We start from the raw sequence: 21,409 nt of genomic DNA, 5'->3' as shown, positions 1-21,409 counted from the left end.
ACAGCCAGGGAGGTACATGCCTGGGTGTGCTGATGGCTGCCCCCAAAGGATGCTGGGAACAAACTCTTTCCTGCGTTTCCCATCCATGCAGAATGAGGTCCAAAATATCAAGTTCAACAGCTCGGGCCAGTGTGAGGCCCCCCTGGTGCGGACCGACAACCCCAAGAGCTGGTACGAGGACGTCGAGGGTTGCGGAATCCAGTGCCAGAACCCCCTCTTCACGGAGAAGGAGCATCACGAAATGCATGTCTACATTGCTGCCTTCAGCTTGGTGACCATCTTCTGCACCTTCTTTACCTTGGTGAGCAGAATGGGTGTGTGTGTGTGTGTGTGTGTGTGTGTGTGTGCAAAAACACAGGGCCAGCTCAACCCACCAGGCAGCACAGTCTGCACCCACTGGGGGAGTGCAGGATAGGGTTGGAGAGAGGATGGGCTGACTGGAAGAGCCTGTGGAGAAACGCCATCTGGGAGTGTTGGTGCTTCATCCAAAAAGGCAGGGATCAGTAAATCCATTCAGCCGGCTTTGTAGCCTTCCCCTCACTCCCCCCCCCTCCCTTCCAGAGCCAAACCAACAACGCTAGGGGGAAAGTCTCCTAGAGAGGCAGGAAGGGCTGTTGTTCTTGCCATGTGCTAGGCAGGAAGAGTTTCTCAGTTTGCAGCAGGCGCTCGGGAAGGGAGGCTGCTGGCCTGTGGGCTCCGGCCTGTGGGGGAGGCCTGCTCAGGAAAATGAGGCCTCCAGGCAGTAAGACAAAGTAAGTCATTCTCGTAGGCAGATCAAGTATAGACCAGGGACAATACGATGCGTTTAAAAACCACCTTTATTTTGTTATGCTGTTTGCTGTGCTTTGCTGTGCGGTGCTACTTTTTTAAAGGCAACTGTTTTTGGTTTGTTTTTCTTTTCCTATCTTTTTCTCTTTTTAAATAAATATATTTTTTCTGTTTTAAATGCTGGCAGTTCATCTCTGTACCACCTAGATCCCCAGACCGCTTTAGACCACGCTGGTTTCCAGAAGGGGGCCCCGGGGAAGGAGGAAGGCATGCAGTTGGATAAGGTGCCAATCCTCCAGGGGTGCCCCAAAGAAGCGCTGAGGTCTCTGTGAAACCCAAGTGCAGGGTGGCAGAGGACCTGGAGGCCTAGCCTCACAGCTGGAGAGGGGGATTGGGAGTCCTGTTCCTCTCAATCTGAACCCCGGGACTGAGCAGGTGGTGGCAGCGAGCCCAAGGGGCAGGAGGAGAGATAGCTCCCTCCAGGAGTTGGCGACTCCATAGGGAGCTGACGGGACCGGGTCTGAAGGCAGAATCGGGCCGGTTCCGCCACACTTGGCGGCAGCGGTGGGATGAGAACAAACAGAGAACTTGATTGGCCAGGCATTTTTGCTTTTTGATACGTGCAAGCACCCAGAGGAAGCAACAGCGGTTTTTGTTTTCTTTTCGGGTCAACTGGAGTAGGGAAAGTTTAGCTAGTTAGGATGGAGCGTGCTAAGAAACTGGAAATCCTGAAGATGACAAAGCCACAGCTCCAGGAAGAGTGCGCAAAGCAAGAGCTGGAGTGTGACAACCTGACTGTAGTAGATATGCAAGTCCTCCTGTTGGAGCATCTTGAGCATGCAGGGGCACCTGCAAAAGTGGCCCCCACCCAGTCAGAAGCAACCTTGCGGCTACAGTTGGAACTGGCAAGAATGCATATCGAGGCGGAACGAGAGAGAGAGGAACGACAAGCAGAGAGGGATGCAGTCCGCAGACGGGAGGAAAGAGAGAGAGAGGAACGACAAGCAGAGAGGGATGCAGTCCGCAGACGGGAGGAAAGAGAGAGAGAGGAACGACAAGCAGAGATCCACCGACGGGAACAGGAAGAGCAGCGTCGCCATGAGCTTGAGGTGCTACGTCTGGAAGCTGAACTAAGCAAAGAGATCCAAGTCACGCCCAAAGACTTTGCAGTGTACAAGGAGGGAGAAGACCCCTCCACATACCTCTCCAACTTTGAGAGGGCAGCCAAACAGTGGGGGATTGCAGAGGAGGACTATATGTCTTACCTCTGTAGCAACCTGACTGGAGAGCTTTCAGCCATCTATTACAGCATGCCTATGGAAGATGGGGGGATAACTTTTGCGGCCTATAAGGCCACTGTATTTAAAAGGCTTAAACTGGGGCCAGACCACTCCCGAAAGCAGTTCAGGGGTTTAGCTCCACAAGAATGTGAAGCCTATTCTGAATTTGGGGTAATGAAGGAGCAAACAGTTCCAGTGTTATTGGGCCGGGATTTGGTGGTTGGCCAGTACTCTATCAAGGCTGTACCCCGCAGCCAAACCCCCAGGGGAAAGTGGGAGGAGGAAGGCAACTTTAAGGAAGCCACCTCACCACCAACCAGGGAGGGGGAAACAGCCCAGGTTACTGAGGACGAAGAGAGGGCAGGCACCCAGGAGGGGGAGGGCCAGCCTATCTCAAGCCCTGGAGTAGGGTGTTCCCAAGGGGAAGAGGGGTGTAGCTTTCCCCAAGTGCAGCAAGAGGCTGTGGATGGTCCTAGCGAGGAAAGGAACTTGTCTAGCATAAAGGATGTGCATGCTGAAGAGACCAAGGTGGAGAGTGGAGATTTCACAGGAGGTTCTGAGAGCAGCAAGGCTAATGTGGGCTCAGAGGAGCACATAGCTGAAGGCTTGGGGGGACGGGAGCGGTTCCAGAAGGGGGTCCGGAGCGGCCTTAGGTGGGAACCGGTTCACCAAGTAGCTGTGGATCAGGAAGTGGGATCGTCCGAGACGCTCTCAAAACAGGTCGTCTTGAAGCAGGGCAGACAGGAATCCTGGGAAGCTGCGGGACCTTCCAGGCAGGAAGGGGGCCAGTTGGGTAGTGCTGAAAAACCAACCGAGGGGACTGAGAACCCAAGCCAAACCCTCAGGGGAAGGTGGGGGGAGGAAGGCAACTTTAAGGAAGCCACCTCACCACCAACCAGGGAGGGGGAGGACCAGTCTGTCTCAAACCCTGCAGGAGGGTGTGCCCAATGGGAAGAGGGGTGCCAATTTCCACAAGGGCAGCAGGATGCTGTGGAGCGTTCCAGGCAGGAAGGAGCTCAGTTGGCTGACACTGAAAAACCAACTGAGGGGGCGGAGAACCCAGATCAAACTTTGGCTGAGTGTTCTGGAAACAGTGGGACTAGGGGTGGCTTGAAGGAACAGATGATAGGAAGTCTGGGGGAGCCAGAAATGTTCCCGTCTGAGGTTCAAAGTGACCCGAGGCTGGAACCACTGTGTGAGTTGGCAAGGGACCAGAAGGTGGGGTTCTCAGAAGTTGAGACAGGGGATAGGGTGATGGATTTCCTGCCCCTTCATACTGGTGAATGGAAAGTGGAATGGGAGGGACCCCATGTGATTGTGGATGACCTAGACGAGGCTACTTATGTGGTGGCTATGGAGAAAATGGGAAAGGCAGTTCAAGTGGTGCAGGTGAATATACCACAGCCATTCTCTGCGAGGTCCATGGTGGTGCATATAGGTAGGAAGGAAGGAGACAAAAAGAAGCTGGGACAGCAATTGTTTGGAGCTCCAGAGGTGGTTTTCTGGGAGGTCAGAGTGTACAGAGGGAACATTCCACCAATGAGGGATAAAGAAGCAACTTTGTGGGAACTGGGCAGTTTCCAACCTCAGATGTGGGGCCAGGAATTTGCTCCTTTGATGGGCCACTCACCCCAGCCACAGCAGCAACGGAGGGAGAGCACCAAACTCCAGAGGTGGTCCTGGGAGACGGAGGAGTACATCTTAAAGACTGGACATTCCTTCTGAATGCAGCATGCAACGTTTTGTCCAGAAAGGACATGAGCACCTAGGGTGCTGGACTTTGTGTATTATTGGAGAAATACCTGAATGTTTGTGTAATGTTTGTGTAATATTTTGGTTAATGGGTTTCTCCTTGTTTGTTTGGATTCTGCTACGGGGTCACCTCTGTAGGAGGCAACCCCTCCGGCTCAGAATTTAAGGAGGGGGACGTGTGGAGAAACGCCATCTGGGAGTGTTGGTGCTTCATCCAAAAAGGCAGGGATCAGTAAATCCATTCAGCCGGCTTTGTAGCCTTCCCCTCACTCCCCCCCCCTCCCTTCCAGAGCCAAACCAACAACGCTAGGGGGAAAGTCTCCTAGAGAGGCAGGAAGGGCTGTTGTTCTTGCCATGTGCTAGGCAGGAAGAGTTTCTCAGTTTGCAGCAGGCGCTCGGGAAGGGAGGCTGCTGGCCTGTGGGCTCCGGCCTGTGGGGGAGGCCTGCTCAGGAAAATGAGGCCTCCAGGCAGTAAGACAAAGTAAGTCATTCTCGTAGGCAGATCAAGTATAGACCAGGGACAATACGATGCGTTTAAAAACCACCTTTATTTTGTTATGCTGTTTGCTGTGCTTTGCTGTGCGGTGCTACTTTTTTAAAGGCAACTGTTTTTGGTTTGTTTTTCTTTTCCTATCTTTTTCTCTTTTTAAATAAATATATTTTTTCTGTTTTAAATGCTGGCAGTTCATCTCTGTACCACCTAGATCCCCAGACCGCTTTAGACCACGCTGGTTTCCAGAAGGGGGCCCCGGGGAAGGAGGAAGGCATGCAGTTGGATAAGGTGCCAATCCTCCAGGGGTGCCCCAAAGAAGCGCTGAGGTCTCTGTGAAACCCAAGTGCAGGGTGGCAGAAGACCTGGAGGCCTAGCCTCACAGCTGGAGAGGGGGATTGGGAGTCCTGTTCCTCTCAATCTGAACCCCGGGACTGAGCAGGTGGTGGCAGCGAGCCCAAGGGGCAGGAGGAGAGATAGCTCCCTCCAGGAGTTGGCGACTCCATAGGGAGCTGACGGGACCGGGTCTGAAGGCAGAATCGGGCCGGTTCCGCCACAGAGCCCTTAGAGAGAACACATTTCCAGTCCCTACTCTGCCTTTTGGCAGTTTGGTGTAGTGGTTAGGCGCGTGGATTCTTATCTGGAACAACCGGGTTTGATTCCCCCATCCCAACTAAACTAGCACTGTCTCCGCGCATCTGCTCTCGCAGGCCACCTTCGTAGCCGACTGGAAGAACTCGAACCGCTACCCGGCCGTCATCCTCTTCTACGTCAACGCCTGCTTCTTCATGGGCAGCATCGGGTGGCTGGCGCAGTTCATGGACGGGGCCCGCAGCGAGATCGTGTGCCGGGCGGACGGGACCATGCGCTTGGGAGAACCGACGTAGGTTGCTGAAGGGGAGGCTGTTGGTTGCAGCAGGCTCGGGTGGGTGAGCGCCCTCCTGGGCTGTGCCCATGTCTACGGGAAGAAGCTGTTCTAAGTCTCTTCTCTGTGATCCTGGAGGACCAGAAGCAGGACACGGATAACTGGGAAGTTCAGCTATGGCTTCTGGCCTCAATGTGTGTTGACTTTATTTCATTCAGAGCCTTTTTTTTTTAGCCGGAACTCCTTTGCATATTAGGCCACACATCCCTGATGTAGCCAGTCCTCCAAGAGCTTGCAAGGATCTTTTTTGTCAGCTCTTGGAGGATTGGCTACATCAGAGGGGCTTGGTCTGATATGCAAAGGAGCTGCTCGAATTCCACCCCTGGGCGCAGCAGCAAAATGGCTGCTGCAGGAGGCAGGGCCAGCCACAAAAGGGTTGCCACCGTTGACCACAAAATGGCTGCCATCATTGACCACAAAATGGCTGCCACCACTGGACAGGTCCTTGAGTTGTGGCGGCAGTTGAGGCGGCAGCTGTCGCCAAAGCAAAAAAAATTTTTAAAAAAAAATCTGCACGGCCAATCAGAAGCTTCCCTGGTTAAAAGCCTCACTTGGCCCCGCCCACTTAAAGCACTTGACACCAGGAAAGTGGTTGGTGGGAGCCACCACACTGGAGACCCCGTTCTGCATGGTCTTTGACTAGGAAGTCTTTCTGCTCTGCAGTATGGGTGTACTTTGGGTTGTCGTCGGGGAAGCGTCGGGCCAGCGGTCAGGCAGTGGAGGGTTCCAGCGAGGCCGTGTTCCCCTTCCTGGAGGGGGCCCATTGAAGAGAAGCCGGAGAATGATCCTTCTGCCCTCTCCGCAGCTCCAACGAGACCCTCTCCTGCGTGATCATCTTCATCATCGTCTACTACTCCTTGATGTCAGGGGTGATCTGGTTTGTCATGTTGACCTACGCCTGGCACACGTCCTTCAAGGCCCTGGGCACCACCTACCAGCCGCTGGTGGGCAAGACCTCCTACTTCCACCTCGTGACCTGGTCGATCCCTTTTGTCCTCACGGTCGCCATTTTAGCGGTCGCTCAGGTAACGGGGCGGGCGGGGTGCCGTTGTTCTTGGGGGAAGGGGCCGCCTGTCTCCCCTCGTGGGCAGAACAGGACGGCAGACGGTCCTCTCTCGGCTACGTTCTGACCGCCTTCCTCGCGTGAAGCCCTCTCTACGCGTGAAGGATTGGATTGGATTCGATTTATTAGATTTATATCCCGCCTTCCCCGCCAAAGCGGGCTCAGGGCGGCTCACAGAGAATAAAAACACAATAAACATTAGTTACGCATTTTAAAAGAATACAATATTCAGTAATATAGCAGTTAAAAACAGTTTTGGTGCTAAGATGATTAATTTCCGATGGCGTTCAGTGCTCTGAGGTGTTCTTTGTATTACAATGACAGAAATTCAGTCGAAGGCTAGCCGAAATAATACCGTCTTGCAAGCCTTGCGGAACTGGGCGAGGTCCTGGAAGGCTCTAACTTCCTCCGGTAGTTGAACATATATGAACATATGAAGCTGCCTTCTACTGAATCAGACCCTCGGTCCATCAGAGTCAGTCTTGCCTACTCAGACTGGCAGTGGCTCTCCAGGGTCTCCAGCTGAGGTTTTTCACGCCTACTTGCCTGGACCCTTTTTAGTTGGAGATGCCGGGGGTTGAACCTGGGACCTTCTGCTTACCAAGCAGATGCTCTACCACTGAGCCACCATCCCTCCCCTGCTCTCCAGGGTCTCAAGCTGAGGTTTTTCACACCTATTTGCCTGGACCCTTTTAGTTGGAGATGCCGGGGATTGAACCTGGGACCTTCTGCTTACCAAGCAGATGCTCTGCCACTGAGCCACCATCCATCAACATATAGGAACCTGTGAAGCTGCCTTCTACTGAATCAGACTTGCCTGGGTCCATCCAAGTCAGCCTTGTCTGCTCAGACTGGCAGCGGCTCTCCAGGGTTTCAAGCTGAGATTTTTTATGCCTATTTGCCTGGACCCTTTTTAGTGGGAGATGCTGGGGATTGAACCTGGGACCTTCTGCTTACCAAGCAGATGCTCTACTACTGAGCCACAGTCCCTCCCCTGACCGGCAGTGGCTCTCCAGGGTCTCAAGCTGAGGTTTTTCACGCCTACTTGCCTGGACCTTTTTTAGTGGGAGATGCCGGGGATTGAACCTGGGCCCTTCTGCTTACCAAGCAGATGCTCTGCCACTGAGCCACCATCCATCAACATATAGGAACCTGTGAAGCTGCCTTCTACTGAATCAGACTTGCCTGGGTCCATCCAAGTCAGCCTTGTCTGCTCAGACTGGCAGCGGCTCTCCAGGGTTTCAAGCTGAGATTTTTTATGCCTATTTGCCTGGACCCTTTTTAGTGGGAGATGCTGGGGATTGAACCTGGGACCTTCTGCTTACCAAGCAGATGCTCTACTACTGAGCCACAGTCCCTCCCCTGACCGGCAGTGGCTCTCCAGGGTCTCAAGCTGAGGTTTTTCACGCCTACTTGCCTGGACCTTTTTTAGTGGGAGATGCCGGGGATTGAACCTGGGCCCTTCTGCTTACCAAGCAGATGCTCTACCCCTGAGCCACCGTCCCTCCCCTTGATTCCACTGTCTATCTAAGGGACTGTCTTTCCCCATATATACCCCAGAGAGCACTGCGATCAGGAAGTCAACATCTGTTAGCCATCCCCGGACCAAGAGAGGCCAGACTTAGCTCTACACGGGCCAGGGCCTTCTCTGTGGCAGCACCGATGTTATGGAATGCTCTCCCAGAGGCCACGAGAGCCCTGCGGGGGGCCTGCAGTAACTAATGCGGGAGGAGCTGCCGCTGTTACACCGCTGAATACTACCATCCATCTATAAGACACCTAATAGAGCAATTACAGAGAACGAAGAACTAAAATGAAGCTGGACCGCCCATGTAGGAAATTTTATAGCACCATTTTTAAGTTTAAATTATCAGTTGTTTATATGTGCTTTGATTTTATAATTGTAAGGCATTGTTGTTATTATTGTATTATGACTGAGCCGCCCAGAATCCTCATGGAGTGGGCAGCATATAAATTTAAAGTAAATAAAATGAATAAACGGGGGGCCGCGATCAAGAAGGCGCTCTCCCTGGTGATTTTTAGTCTTGCCTCCCTCAGCCCGGTTTTGTGTTCCAGATCTGAATACTCTCTGGGGAACATGTGGGGAGAGACGGTCCCTAAGGTAGGCAGGTCCTCGGCCATATAGGGCTTTATAGGTAATAACCAGTACCTTGTAGCGAATCCGGTACGCTATCGGTAGCCAGTGCGGTTCCCACAGCCCCGGCTGTACGTGTTCCAGCATACATCCCGGCTGCCGCGTTCTGCGCCAGCTGTAGTCTCCAGATTCGTGACAAGGGCAGCCCCATGTTGAGGGCATTAGAGTAGTCCAGCCTCGAGGTGACCGTCGCGTGGATCACCATTGCCAGCTCGCCGCGCTCGAGGAAGGGAACCAACTGTCTTATCCGCCTAAGATGAAAAACGGTGGATCTGGCAGTGGCTGCTATCTGGGTCCCTAAAAACAGCCCTTTCCCCTCAGTTTCTCCCATGGTAGGAGCTTCGCCACGGCCCCTCGTCTTCATTACCCCTCAGGCAACCAAGTTGATGAGGAGGAAGGGCTGAAGAGTTGGGGACTTCTCCATTTAGAAGAGAGACGACTAAGGGGAGACACGAGGGGGGTTCATAAAATGATGCACAGAGTTGACAGAAAGAGAGGTTTCTCTTTCTCCCAGATTACTGGAACTCAAGGGCATCCAATTCAGGTTTGGAATGGTTGCTCTGCTGTGTGATTGAGAGAGCCTGGCAAAGCAAGCTATTCCTCCCTCCCCCTGCACCAAGGGAGGAGCCTCAGCCAATGGAGAAAATAGAGGTTTTGCTCTGTGGCTCCTGTGCGATTGAGCAAGCCTGGCAAAAGCAAGCTGTGACGCAGAAGCTCTCCCTTTAGCTGGGAGAACCGGGTTGGATCCCCCACTCCTCCACCTACAGCCACTGGAATGGCCTGGGGTCAGCCGTAGCTCTCGCAGAGGTGTCCTTGAAAGGGCAATTTCTGTCAGAGCTCTCTCTGCCCCACCTACCTCACAGGTTGTTTGTTGTGGGGGAGGAAGGTAAAGGAGATTGTAAACCACTCTGAGATTCAGAGTGAAGGGCAGGGTACAAATCCAGTATCATCATCCTGGAAGCAGGAGAGAGGGAGAAGGAAGCAGATGACAGCCAGTTGCTTGAGGAACTGATAGGAGCCTTCCGGGGGCCTCATTTGGCCCCTGGGCTGCATGTTTGACACCCTTGATTTGAACCCTGAACATAAGAACCCCTTCCATGTTTATTTTAAACATTGTTTTCCCTCTTGCAAATACAGCCTTGCAGATTACTTTGTTAAGGAGAAAAGGAAGGCCAAGGGAGAGGGAGGGAAATTTAAACTCTTTTTTTGCCACTGCCATTTGCTCTTGGGGGGAAATATATGAGTACCTTTTCCCCCCAAGTGAATGAAAGGTAGCATGGCATAGCCCTGTCTTTTCAGGTCTTGTGAGGTCAGCAGTTGGATGGGACACCACCAAGGAAGGCTCTGCAGAGGAAGGCAAAGGCAAACCGCCTCTGCTTCTCGCTTGCCTTGACAGCCCTTTGCTGGAGTCACCATGAAGTCTGTACTTGGGTGGGAGACCACCAAGGAAGACTCTGCAGAGGCAGGCAATGGCAGGTCGCCAAGGAAGGCTCTGCAGAGGAAGGCAATGGCAAACCATTTCTGTTTCTTAGTTGCCTTGGAAGCCCCCTGCTGGAGTCACCATAAGTTGATAGGTGGATGGGAGACCACCAAGGAAGACTCTGCAGAGGCAGGCAATGGCAGGCCACCAAGGAAGGCTCTGCAGAGGAAAGCAGTGGCCAACCACCTGTTTCTCACTTGCCTTGGAAGCCCCTTGCTGGGGTTGCCAGAAGTCGATTGCCACTTGATGGCATATATGAATGTACATTTCCCCCGCAGGGCAAATGTGGCTTTTCCCACGGAGAGGATTAAAGTTTCTGTCCCATTCGCGTTCTTCTCCTTACTAAAGCAGACTTGGCAGCTAAGTTTGCAAAAGGGAACAAGAACATTGCAAAAAGCAGGGCATTTTTTTGAGCAGGAATGCAGTTCCAGGTGGCTTGGCGGCAGGGGGCGTGGCCTCTTATGCAAAAGAGTTCCTGTTGGGCTTTCTCTACAGAAAGCCTTTGTGTGACGCAAGGGTGGTGTCAGGAGGTGTGGCCTAATGTGCAGATGAGTTCCTGCTGGGCTTTTTCTACCAAACAAGCCCTGGCAAAACGGAACCAAAAACGTTTAAAAATAAATGCTGGAAAGATGTAACGTGACCTTTTGCCCTCCGGGACCAGAACAGGAATCGTTAGAGCGGTCCCTCAGTGGAAGAGGCTTCCTCGGGAGGTGGTGGGCTCTCCTTCCTTGGAGGGTTTTCAACAGAGGCTAGAGGGCCATCTGACAGCAATGAGGATCCTGTGCATTTAGGGGGAGGGGTTTGTGAGTTTCCTGCATTGTGCAGGGGGTTGGACTAGATGACCCTGGAGGTCCCTTCCAACTCTAGGATTCTGTGATTCCTCGGGAGGTGGTGGGCTCTCCTTCCTTGGAGGTTTTTCAACAGAGGCTAGGTGGCCATCTGACAGCAACGAAGATCCTGTGAATTTAGGGGGAGGCGTTTGTGCGTTTCCTGCATTGTGCAGGGGGTTCGACTAGATGATCCTGGAGGTCCCTTCCAACTCTAGGATTCTGTGATTCCTCAGGAGGTGGTGGGCTCTCCTTCCTTGGAGGTTTTTCAACAGAGGCTAGACGGCCATCTGACAGCAATGGAGATCCTGTGAATTTAGGGGGGAGGTGTTTGTGAGTTTCCTGCATTGTGCAGGGGGTTGGATTAGATGACCTTGAAGGTCCCTTCCAACTCTAGGATTCTAGGATTCTTTGGGAGGTGGTGGGCTCTCCTTCCTTGGAGGTTTTTCAACAGAGGCTAGATGGCCATCTGATAGCAATGAGGATCCTGTGCATTTAGGGGGAGGTGTTTGTGCATTTCCTCCATTGTGCAGGGGGCTGGACTAGATGCCTGGGGGTGCTACTGGAGTCTTCCCTGACAATGGAGGCCCAGATAGCAGCCACTGCTAAGTCCGCGTTCTTCTACCTTAGACGGGCGAGGCAGTTGTCTCCCTTCCTGGAGCGCGGTGACCTGGCAATAGTGATCTATGTAACAGTCACCTCGAGACTAGACTACTGTAATGCCCTCTACATGGGGCTGCCCTTGTACCGAACTCGGAAACTCCAGCTAGTGCAGAACGCGGCAGCCAGGCTGCTAGTGGGACTACCTAGGTGGGAACATGTGCGGCCTAGGCTGCGCGAGCTGCACTGGCTGCCAATTGTATACCGAGTCCGTTACAAGGTGCTGGTTATTACCTTTAAAGCCCTATGTGGCCGAGGACCTGCCTACCTTAGGGACCGTCTCTCTCCATGAGTTCCCCAGAGGGCAGTGAGATCTAGTTCACAAAACCTACTGAAAATCCCCAGGCCAAAGGAGGCCAAACTGAAAGTAACAAGGGAGCAGGGCCTTCTCGGTAACAGCACCCCAACGGTGGAACCAGCTGCCAGAGGAGGTGCGGGCCCCGCGGGACCTTAATCAGTTCCGTAGGGCTTGCAAAACCGTCCTTTTCCAGCTGGCCTATTAAGATGGAACCATCGCATCAGTAAGCTATGTTTACATGTATCTTAAGAATGTAGCACCATTAATTTATACTGTACATATGAACATATGAAGCTGCCTCATACTGAATCAGACCTTTGGTCCATCAAAGTCAGTATTGTCTTCTCAGACTGGCAGCGGCTCTCCAGGGTTTCAAGCTGAGGTTTTTCACACCTATTTGCCTGGGATGGATTCTGTGGTTAAGCTTTCTTTAGCCTCTTTTTAAGTGGAAGGGCTCTGGAATATGCAGTGGAGTGCCTCTGAACATGCACAGAGTGTCTCTTCTTTAATATTGGGAAATGGCAATTCAGCCTCTGCAGAATTCGGGCTTCCTTCGGTGAACATATGAGGCTGCCTTATACTAAATCCAGACCCTCTTTGGTCCATCAGAGTCAGTATTGTCTACTCAGACCGGCAGTGGCTCTCCAGGGTCTCAAGCTGAGGTTTTTCACACCTATTTGCCTGGACCCTTTTTTGGAGATGCTGGGGATTGAACCTGGGACCTTCTGCTTCCCAAGCAGATGCTCTATCACTGAGCCACCGTCCCTTCCCTATAATTTAAATTTGTAATTTTAAATTTGTAATTTAATTTTTAAATTTTAATCTAATCGCTGTTTTTAGGAAATGCATTTTAATGGTTACGTTGTATTTATCGTTATATCACGGTGTGACCCACCATGTCCTGTAAGCCACCCTGAGCCTGCTTCGGTGGGGAGGGCGGGGTGTAAATAAAAATTTATTATTATTATTATTATTAGATGACCCTAGAGGTCCCTTCCAACTCTATGATTCTGTGATTCTGGGAAGAAGAGAAGGAAGGGAGGGGTATCCAAGGGAAGAGGGTGGGCAGGATTGGGTCTTTAGGAGATGGTTTTGGTGCAGCGTGGGGCGGCTTTCTGATCCTCTCTCTCTCCATGCCCTTCCCAGGTGGACGGAGACTCCGTCAGCGGCATCTGCTTCGTGGGGTACAAGAACTACCACTACCGGGCAGGTTTCGTGCTGGCCCCCATCGGACTGGTGTTGATTGTGGGAGGCTATTTCTTGATCAGAGGTGGGGTCTTTTCCCCTTGGATATTCTTCCCCCGTTTCCCTTTTGCCAGGGTTCGGTTTCCCTGTGCTGAATAAAACGCAGCTGAAGTTCTACGGCAGGGGTCCCCAAACGGTGGCTGTTTGTGAATTTCCTGCATTGTGTAGGGCAAACTCATTTGTTACGAAGGCCAGATCTGACCGAAATGAGACATTGCTGGGCCGGGCCACGCGTGTGCCTCTTTATGATTTGGTAGCAGAGATATAAACGTTTTAAGGGACGCGGACAAACGGGACTAAATGTTTTTTTTTTTTAAAAGAACCTTAAAGCATGTTTAATAAATTAGCACTTGTTGGTCTTAAAGGTGCTTTCTTTGTATTTCTCCCATGGCATCCAGGGGACTGGGCAAAGGAAGCAGGGTAGCCAATAGACAGCTGCGTGGTGGTCCTAGTTAGCACCCGGGGGCAGATGGAGGGAGAAGTTCTGACTTCCAGTTAGCGAAAACTTTTGCATGGTTATTCTCCTATGAGTCCTAGAATAACGATGACATTTTTAGTTTTAGGGGACAAAAACGGCAAGTAGTCTTTCCTTTTCTCCGTCACAAACCGACTGCCACAGGAGGTGGCGGCGGCTACAAACATAGCCAGCTTTAAGAGGGGATTGGATAAAAATATGGAGCAGAGGTCCATCAGTGGCTATTAGCCACAGTGTGTGTGTGTGTGTGTGTGTGTATACAGACACACATATATTGGCCGCTGTGTGAAACAGAGTGTTGGACTGGAAGGGCCATTGGCCTGATCCAACATAGCTTCTCTTATGTTCTTATGTGACACTAGGGTTGCCAAGTCCAATTTAAGAAATATCTGGGGACTTTGGGGGTGGAGCCAGGAGACTTTGGGGGTGGAGCCAGGAGCAAGGAAGTGACATCACTTCCAAGTCAAAGGTCAAGTGATGTCACTTCCTGAGCTTCACTCCTCTATATCACTTCCAGCACACTGCATCAAACCCCACCTCTAAAACCCTTCACGGGGGTTTAGGAATCCTAATTTCTACATCACTTAAATTGAATGTGTCCATCTAAAAAATTCAAACCCATGGGCAATGGCTATCCTCCTACACTTCAAAATGGGGTCTCTTCTAATACTAAATGTATATATCCCTCCCCAGCAAAAATGATCAGATATAGCAAGGTGCTGTAATTAATCTGAATTGTTTATTGAAGAACTTTTATTAGATACTCCAGCACACCTGATTCTAAAGGGGGGGGGGGAGAGAGACTTTAGTGCTAGACTCAATTCAAATGATAAGATTCTAATTGACAAATTTGGATGAAAGCTTGCTAAATAATGTCACTTAATTCAAAACAGATATGGGCTTCCCCCTTAAACAGTGGAAGCCATTCCCAACCTAGTAAGACTTAGTTACTGCTGTCTTCTCAGGTCAAACACAATTACAAGGCTAAGTAGCTCTATCATACCTCTGGTAATTCTGTGGTCAGGTATTTCTCAGTTGCATTCCCTTTGCCACAAAAAAGAATTTGTTGCTCTTTATGCTTCAGGAACTTGGCAATTTGGAAGCTTAAGATAATTCACACCAGAGAAAATTCTTATATGCACACTAGAGCATATTATGTCCTCCTCTATGTCTAGCAATTGGGAGTGGAGGTTTGCATATATCACCCCTACCAAAAATCCTAATAAGCAGCTCTGGTTACCATCATGTAATAGAATAGCTCTAGGGTTGCCAGGACCTGTCACTGACCAGAGGCAGGAGTAGGGTTGCCAGCTCCAGGTTGGGGTATTCCTGGAGACTTGGAGGTGGAGCCTGGGGAGGACACAGAACTCAGGGGGTTACAATGCTCCCAAAGGCCACCCTCCAAAGCATCCATTTTCTCCAGTAGAAATTGACTTTGTAATCTGGAGATATGCCATAATTCCAGGAAATACTTTCAAGTATCAGTTATTCGTCTTTCCATTTAGTGGGATTAGAAAAGAACACAATATCAAAGCAATATCTGCAGTACTGCATTTAGAACACCTGAGACTCAGAAGCAATGTTCCCTCTAAGCTGTGGGGTCATGTGAGCAAAAAATCTACTTTGTGAGCTACTGGCATTGAAGTCATGAGCTCCTGCATAAATTAGTTTCATGTGGGGCCATTTTTCCTGAGCTAAGACAAAAATGTGTGAGCTGGAGACTAAAAACTGAACTAGCTCACACTAACTCAGCTTAGAGGAAACATTGCTCAAAAATATGTTTAAATGTCATCTAGAACCAACATATTCATAATGCAATAAACTATATTGCTTCTTTTTCACAAAAAATACAATTCCTGTCAAACTATCTGATCTTTACCTGGAAAATCCCTCCCCCCAGTTGTTATAGGATTGGTTTGTTTGGTGTGTTTGTTGTGATAAAAAAAAAACCTGCTATATCTTAAGGGGGGGGGGAAGGAGAGCAAGATAATTAACTCAGCTAAACAATGCTAGCAAATAAAAATAGGTTAGTTTAACACCCATTTTCTCAAGTGAAAATGACTTCTGTAATCTGGAAATGAGTTGAATAAGTATGCTTGCACATGAAAAAATATACCTTGAATTAAACGTTGTTGGTCTTAAAGGTGCCACTGGGTTCAAAGTTTTAGCAAGGTTTTAAAAATTAAGACAAATTTCTTCAGAATGTTCCAGACACCCGGGCCAGCATATACTAAAGTTAAGCTGAACATGGGGTAGCCAAAGGCAATAAAAGCAGAGGAGGCAATAAATCAGATAAGACAATGAAAAAATAAACAGTCTCCACAAGAACACAAGGCTGGGACTGCGCTTAGCCCAGCCCGGCTGAAAAGCACATAAAACGAAAACTTAAGCACTCTAAACCAATACCTTAAATCATTGTAGAAAGCACCTTAGTAGCAGAGCAAAACAGCGTCAGAAGATTACTCCTTGCCTGTACACCCACCCACTGCAATTCCTGTTCTGGAAGAGAGGCTTTTCGTCTTAAAAGCAAAGCAACCCCAAAAGTTCTCAATAAGTATTCTACTGCAAAGTTCTGCAGAAGTTGCTGCTGACAGGTTGAGGGCAAGGCAGTTTATCAGTTCATGCATCATTCAAAATCTCATCAAGAACACCTCATGCCTTTCTGTTCTGTAGTGAAGGCACAGGGCAGGTTTGTGTGAGGAGAAAATGTTTGCTAGATCTCCCCTCTCTCGGTGCCTGGAAGGAATGTTTATTTACACACCAACCACCGTTTGAGCAATGAGATCTACAAATCGCGCAGGCTCTACAAATCTTCCTTACTAACAGGACAGGACAGACACCCCCCCCCTTCCCTTCTTTTTAGGCTCTTTCTTAGCATGCCTGGGTGATGACTGGACTCCAGTGCCGAGCCTTCGGTGGGTGCAGGGAATCAGGCAGGCTCTCTCCAGGAGAGTGGCATGAAATTGGAGCCGTTCCCCTCCCCCCCTCCCGCTTCTGGACTTTTGAAGAGTGGGGGAGGAGGCTATAAATTCTGGAGTCCCCCGCCAGGGCGGGGGGGTTGGGAAGCCTATGTGACACAGAGTGTTGGACTGGAAGGGCCATTGGCCTGATTCAACATGGCTTTTCTTATGTTCTTCTGTGACACAGAGTGTTGGACTGGATGGGCCATTGGCCTGATCCAACATGGCTTCTCTTATGTTCTTATGTGACACAGAGGGTTAGACCAGATGGGCCATTGGCCTGATCCAACATGGCTTCTCTTATGTTCTTCTGTGACACAGAGTGTTGGACTGGATGGGCCATTGGCCTGATCCAACATGGCTTCTCTTATGTTCTTCTGTGACACAGAGTGTTGGACTGGATGGGCCATTGGCCTGATCCAACATGGCTTCTCTTATGTTCTTCTGTGACACAGAGTGTTGGACAGGATGGGCCATTGGCCTGATCCAACATGGCTTCTCTTATGTTCTTCTGTGACACAGAGTGTTGGACTGGATGGGCCATTGGACTGATCCAACTTGGCTTCTCTTATGTTCTTATGTGACACAGAGTGTTGGACTGGATGGGCCATTGGACTGATCCAACATGGCTTCTCTTATGTTCTTATGTGACACAGAGTGTTGGACTGGATGGGCCATTGGACTGATCCAACTTGGCTTCTGTTATGTTCTTTTGTGACACAGAGTGTTGGACTGGATGGGCCATTGGCCTGATCCAACATGGCTTCTCTTATGTTCTTATACCCATCCGCTTCTGTGGAGAAATGCCGTTTTAGGCCTGTATTTAACTGGAGGCAGGCTTTGGGCCTAGTCTCGTCCTTCTCCCTTTTCCCCTTCTGTCTGGAAACAAAGTATTATAACAGGGAGAGAAGGGAGTGTTTTTCCCCCCTGCTTTAATTTGCTTCTTCTCATCACTTTTTTTTTAAAATGTATGTACATAGTTGTAGATTTTAAATAAATGTTATATTTGCGTAAAGTGGAGTCCCTCCTTACCACCTAGTTCCCCCAACTGCTTGGAACGCTATCAGTGGGTTGAGGAATCCCTAGGGTGGAGAGAAGTGGTGAAAGGGCAGGTTGCCAACTCTCCAGGGGACCCCCAAAGATCCCTGGGAAGCCCTGAGAAGGGTTCCTAGTGAGTCCAGCAGGGGTGGGGAACAATGGCTCTCCAAAAAAAATTTTTTTTGCTTACAATTCCCATCAGCCCCAGCCAGCATGGCGAATGGCTGGGGCTGATGGGAGTTGTAGGCAAAAAAAAAAAATCTGGAGAGCCACTGTTCCCCACCCCCGGCCCAGAAGGAGGTTAGGAGCCCCCGGATGGGGACAGGAAGACCCTGAGGTTGCAGAGTGGAATAGCCCCATCAGGTCAGTATACCAGGAAGGGCTGGGGAGTTAGCGTTTGTAGATTGTGGGTCGTTGAAATAGCCTTGTGCAAAAGTTAACAGCAGATGCACAGACTGCCTTTTGCACGCACTGAACCGTGCATTTTCAGTCCGCTTTTTAATCCAGGGGTGGCCAAACTGCGGCTCGGGAGCCACATGTGGCTCTTTCACACGTATTGTGTGGCTCTTGAAGCCCCCACTGGAGAAGGCATATGAACATATGAAGCTGCCTTCTACTGAATCAGACCCTTGGTCCATCAAAGTCAGTATTGTCTTCTCAGACTGGCAGCGGCTCTCCAGGGTCTCAAGCTGAGGTTTTTCACGCTTATTTGCCTGGACCCTTTTGAGTTGGAGATGCCGGGGATTGAACTGGGGACCTTCAGCTTACCAAGCAGAGGCTCTACCACTGAGCCACCGTCCCTCCCCGAGGCATTTCTCTCTTTAAATCATTTCGCCAGCTAGCAGACGCAGGACTGGTCCCCCACAGCTTCATTGGGTGCCCTGCGGTTTTAGTCCCTCGGGAGAGGGAGAAAAAAACCCCAGGTTAACCTGTCTTGCCTCCTTCCAGGCGTGATGACCCTCTTCTCTATCAAGAGCAACCACCCCGGTCTTCTGAGTGAGAAGGCAGCCAGCAAGATCAACGAAACGATGCTGCGACTGGGTAAGCGGGAGTGCTGAGGGCCTGCCTTCCTTCCTTCCTTCCTTCCTTCCTTCCTTCCTTCCTTCCTTCCTTCCTTCCTTCCTTCCTTCCTTCCTTCCTTCCTTCCTTCCTTCCTTCCTTCCTTCCTTCCTTCCTTCCTTCCTTCCTCCCTCCCTCCCTCCCTCCCTCCCTCCCTCCCTCCCTCTCAAACATCTGACATTTATTCTATGTGGCTCTTATGTTAAGCAAGTTTGGTCACGCCTGTTCTAGAGTATGGGCTTTTCCACCCTCTTGGTTTTTGTATGCGTAACTGCGTCTTTTCTGAGTGTGTTTCCTTCCCTCTAGGGGTTGATTAACATGTGGAATTCACTGCCACAGGAGGTGGTGGCGGCCACAAGTATAGCCACCTTCAAGAGGGGTTTAGATAAAAATATGGAGCACAGGTCCATCAGTGGCTATTAGCCACAGTGTATGGAGCACAGGTCCACCAGTGGCTATTAGCCACAGTGTATGTGTGTATATAACATTTTTTGCCACTGTGTGACACAGAGTGTTGGACTTGATGGGCCGTTGGCCTGATCCAACATGGCTTCTCTTATGTTCTTATGTTCTTATGTTGCTATATCCCCTGGTTGATTTGCTTGCTCTTTCAATTGAACTGAGCCAGAGATACAGCGATGATCTCTCGAAGCAGCTCCTCGAGTGAGCAAAAGTCTTGCTGGAAAGGAAAGACGCAGTGATGGACACACAAGCCACAAAAATAAGACTGCGCAAAAGCCCTTTAGTGGATTTTGCCATTTCACGCAGGGAAGCCCAGTTGCAAAGTGGACTGGAAAGTGCATTGGGCAGCATGTGAGAAAAGCACATTCGGGATGTTGTGGACTTGCCTTTCCTTAACACATGCGTTGAGCAGTTCTTATGTTCCATTTGACGCATGTACGACTGAGCGTGTGATACAAACCCCACATTTCTCCACGGCCTGCTCCCCGGTTTCAGTTGCAAAGTGAATGCGTGCTAGCTGGTTCTTTAGAGTTGCACTAACCAGTTAGGGTTGTCAGTCCCCAGGTGGGGGGAGGTTATAGTGACAATTAGTTAACCATAAACACAAAGAAACATGAGTCCCTAATGAAGTCTTTAGAGTGGATCCATATGGGAAAAGTCCAGCATGAGAACATCATCTTCACGTAGTGATTCCTTCAGTGAAATTTCTTTCAGTGAAATATGAATTTCTAAATGTTTCTTGAAATTCCCTAGACAGGTGTGTTGACTTCTGCCCCACCTATTTCCAATTCTTTTTCAACGGGATATGAAGAAAGGGGCTCTTTAGCTTGGAGAAACGTCGACTGCAGGGTGACATGATAAGAGGCTTACAAGATTATGCATGGGGTGGAGAAAGAAGTCCTTTTCTCCCTTTCTCACAATACAAGAACTCGTGGGCATTCGATGAAATTGCTGAGCAGTCGGGTTAGAACGGATAGGAGGAAGTACTTCTTCACCCAAAGGGTGATTAACATGTGGAATTCACTGCCACAGGAGGTGGTGGCAGCTATAAGCATAGCCAGCTTCAAGAGGGGTTTGGATAAAAATATGGAGCAGAGGTCCATCAGTGGCTATTAGCAACAGCATATTATTGGAACTGTCTGGGGCAGTGATGCTCTGTATTCTTGGTGCTTGGGGGCTGGGGCGGGGCAAAGTAGAAGGGCTTCTAGCCCCACTTGTGAACCTCCTGATGGCACTTGGGGGTTTTTTTGGCCACTGTGTGATTCAGAGTGTTGGGCTGGATGGGCCATTGGCCTGATCCAACAGGGCTTCTCTTATGTTCTTATGTGACACAGAATGTTGAATTGGATGGGCCATTGGCCTGATCCAACAGGGCTTCTCTTCTGTTCTTATGAAACACAGAGTGTTGAACTGGAGGGGCCATTGGCCTGATCCAACATGGCTTCTCTTATGTTCTTATGTGACACAGAGTGCTGGACTGGAAGGGCCATTGGCCTGATCCAACATGGCTTCTCTTATGTTCTTATGTGACACAGAGTGCTGGACTGGAAGGGCCATTGGCCTGATCCAACATGGCTTCTCTTATGTGACACAGAGTGTTGGATTGGATGGGCCGTTGGCCTGATCCAACATGGCTTCTCTTATGTTCTTAGGATATTCCACACATTTTAATAACAAATATAAGATTTTTGCATACTAATAGGGACCATAGTCTCCACAGAAACCTTCACTTGTGGCAATTGCTCAAAAGGCTCTAAGAGACGCCTCGTGGGGGCAGCGGATCCCCCGGTTTGGAGGCCCTCCCCCCGCTTCAGGGTCATCAGAAAGTGTGTGTGGGCAGGGTGGGGGGGAGAAATATCTGCTGGGCACTCCATTATACCCATAGGTTATCATGGGAATTGATCCATGGGTATCTGGGGCTCTACGGGAGCTGCTTTTTGAGGTAGAGGCACCAAATTTGCCGCACAGCGTCTGATGCTTCTCAAAAGACGCTCCAGTTTAAAAAAAAAATGGACCAGGGAGTCCAATTTTATGAGGTCCAAAGGAAGGTGGGTGCTCCTATCGTTCGTTCTTTTCTGTGGAAGGAAGGCATGGAAAAGGTGTGTGGTCCCTTTCAATGTGACGGCCAGAACTCTTTTTGGAGTTCAGTGATGCTTGTCCCAACCTCATTCCTGGCTCCGCCCCCAAAGTCTCCTGGTTTCACCCCCAAAGTTCCCAGCTATTTCTTGAGTTGGCCCTGGCAACCCTAGTGCCAAAGCTGACCGACTTCCTTTCCCATTCGCTGCAGGGATCTTTGGCTTCTTGGCCTTTGGCTTTGTGTTCATCACCTTCGGCTGCCACTTCTATGACTTCTTCAACCAGGCAGAGTGGGAGCGCAGCTTCCGGGAGTACGTCCTGTAAGTACGAGCTGGGGGGAGGGGGTCCCCTGCCTTTTCCACTTGGATCAGCCACAGCTCTCGCAGAGTTGTCCTT

General features: G+C 50.2%; 1 protein-coding gene across 1 annotated transcript in view; it reads left to right on the top strand.

Moving 5' to 3' along the window:
* SMO (smoothened, frizzled class receptor) overlaps positions 1–21,409 on the top strand; it is a 53,856-nt gene that overhangs the window by 23,633 nt on the left and 8,814 nt on the right. The window contains exons 3-8 of the mRNA XM_060244469.1: positions 92–301; positions 5,001–5,173; positions 6,021–6,240; positions 12,845–12,968; positions 18,365–18,457; positions 21,225–21,333. Of these exons, the coding sequence (XP_060100452.1) occupies positions 92–301; positions 5,001–5,173; positions 6,021–6,240; positions 12,845–12,968; positions 18,365–18,457; positions 21,225–21,333 (929 nt within the window). The remainder of the gene's footprint in view (positions 1–91; positions 302–5,000; positions 5,174–6,020; positions 6,241–12,844; positions 12,969–18,364; positions 18,458–21,224; positions 21,334–21,409) is intronic.

Source organism: Heteronotia binoei, chromosome 8, assembly GCF_032191835.1.
Source record: "Heteronotia binoei isolate CCM8104 ecotype False Entrance Well chromosome 8, APGP_CSIRO_Hbin_v1, whole genome shotgun sequence".
Classification (NCBI taxonomy): domain Eukaryota; kingdom Metazoa; phylum Chordata; class Lepidosauria; order Squamata; family Gekkonidae; genus Heteronotia; species Heteronotia binoei.
Note: the sequence above shows the minus strand (reverse complement) of the source record. Positions and strands in the feature narration are given on the sequence as shown.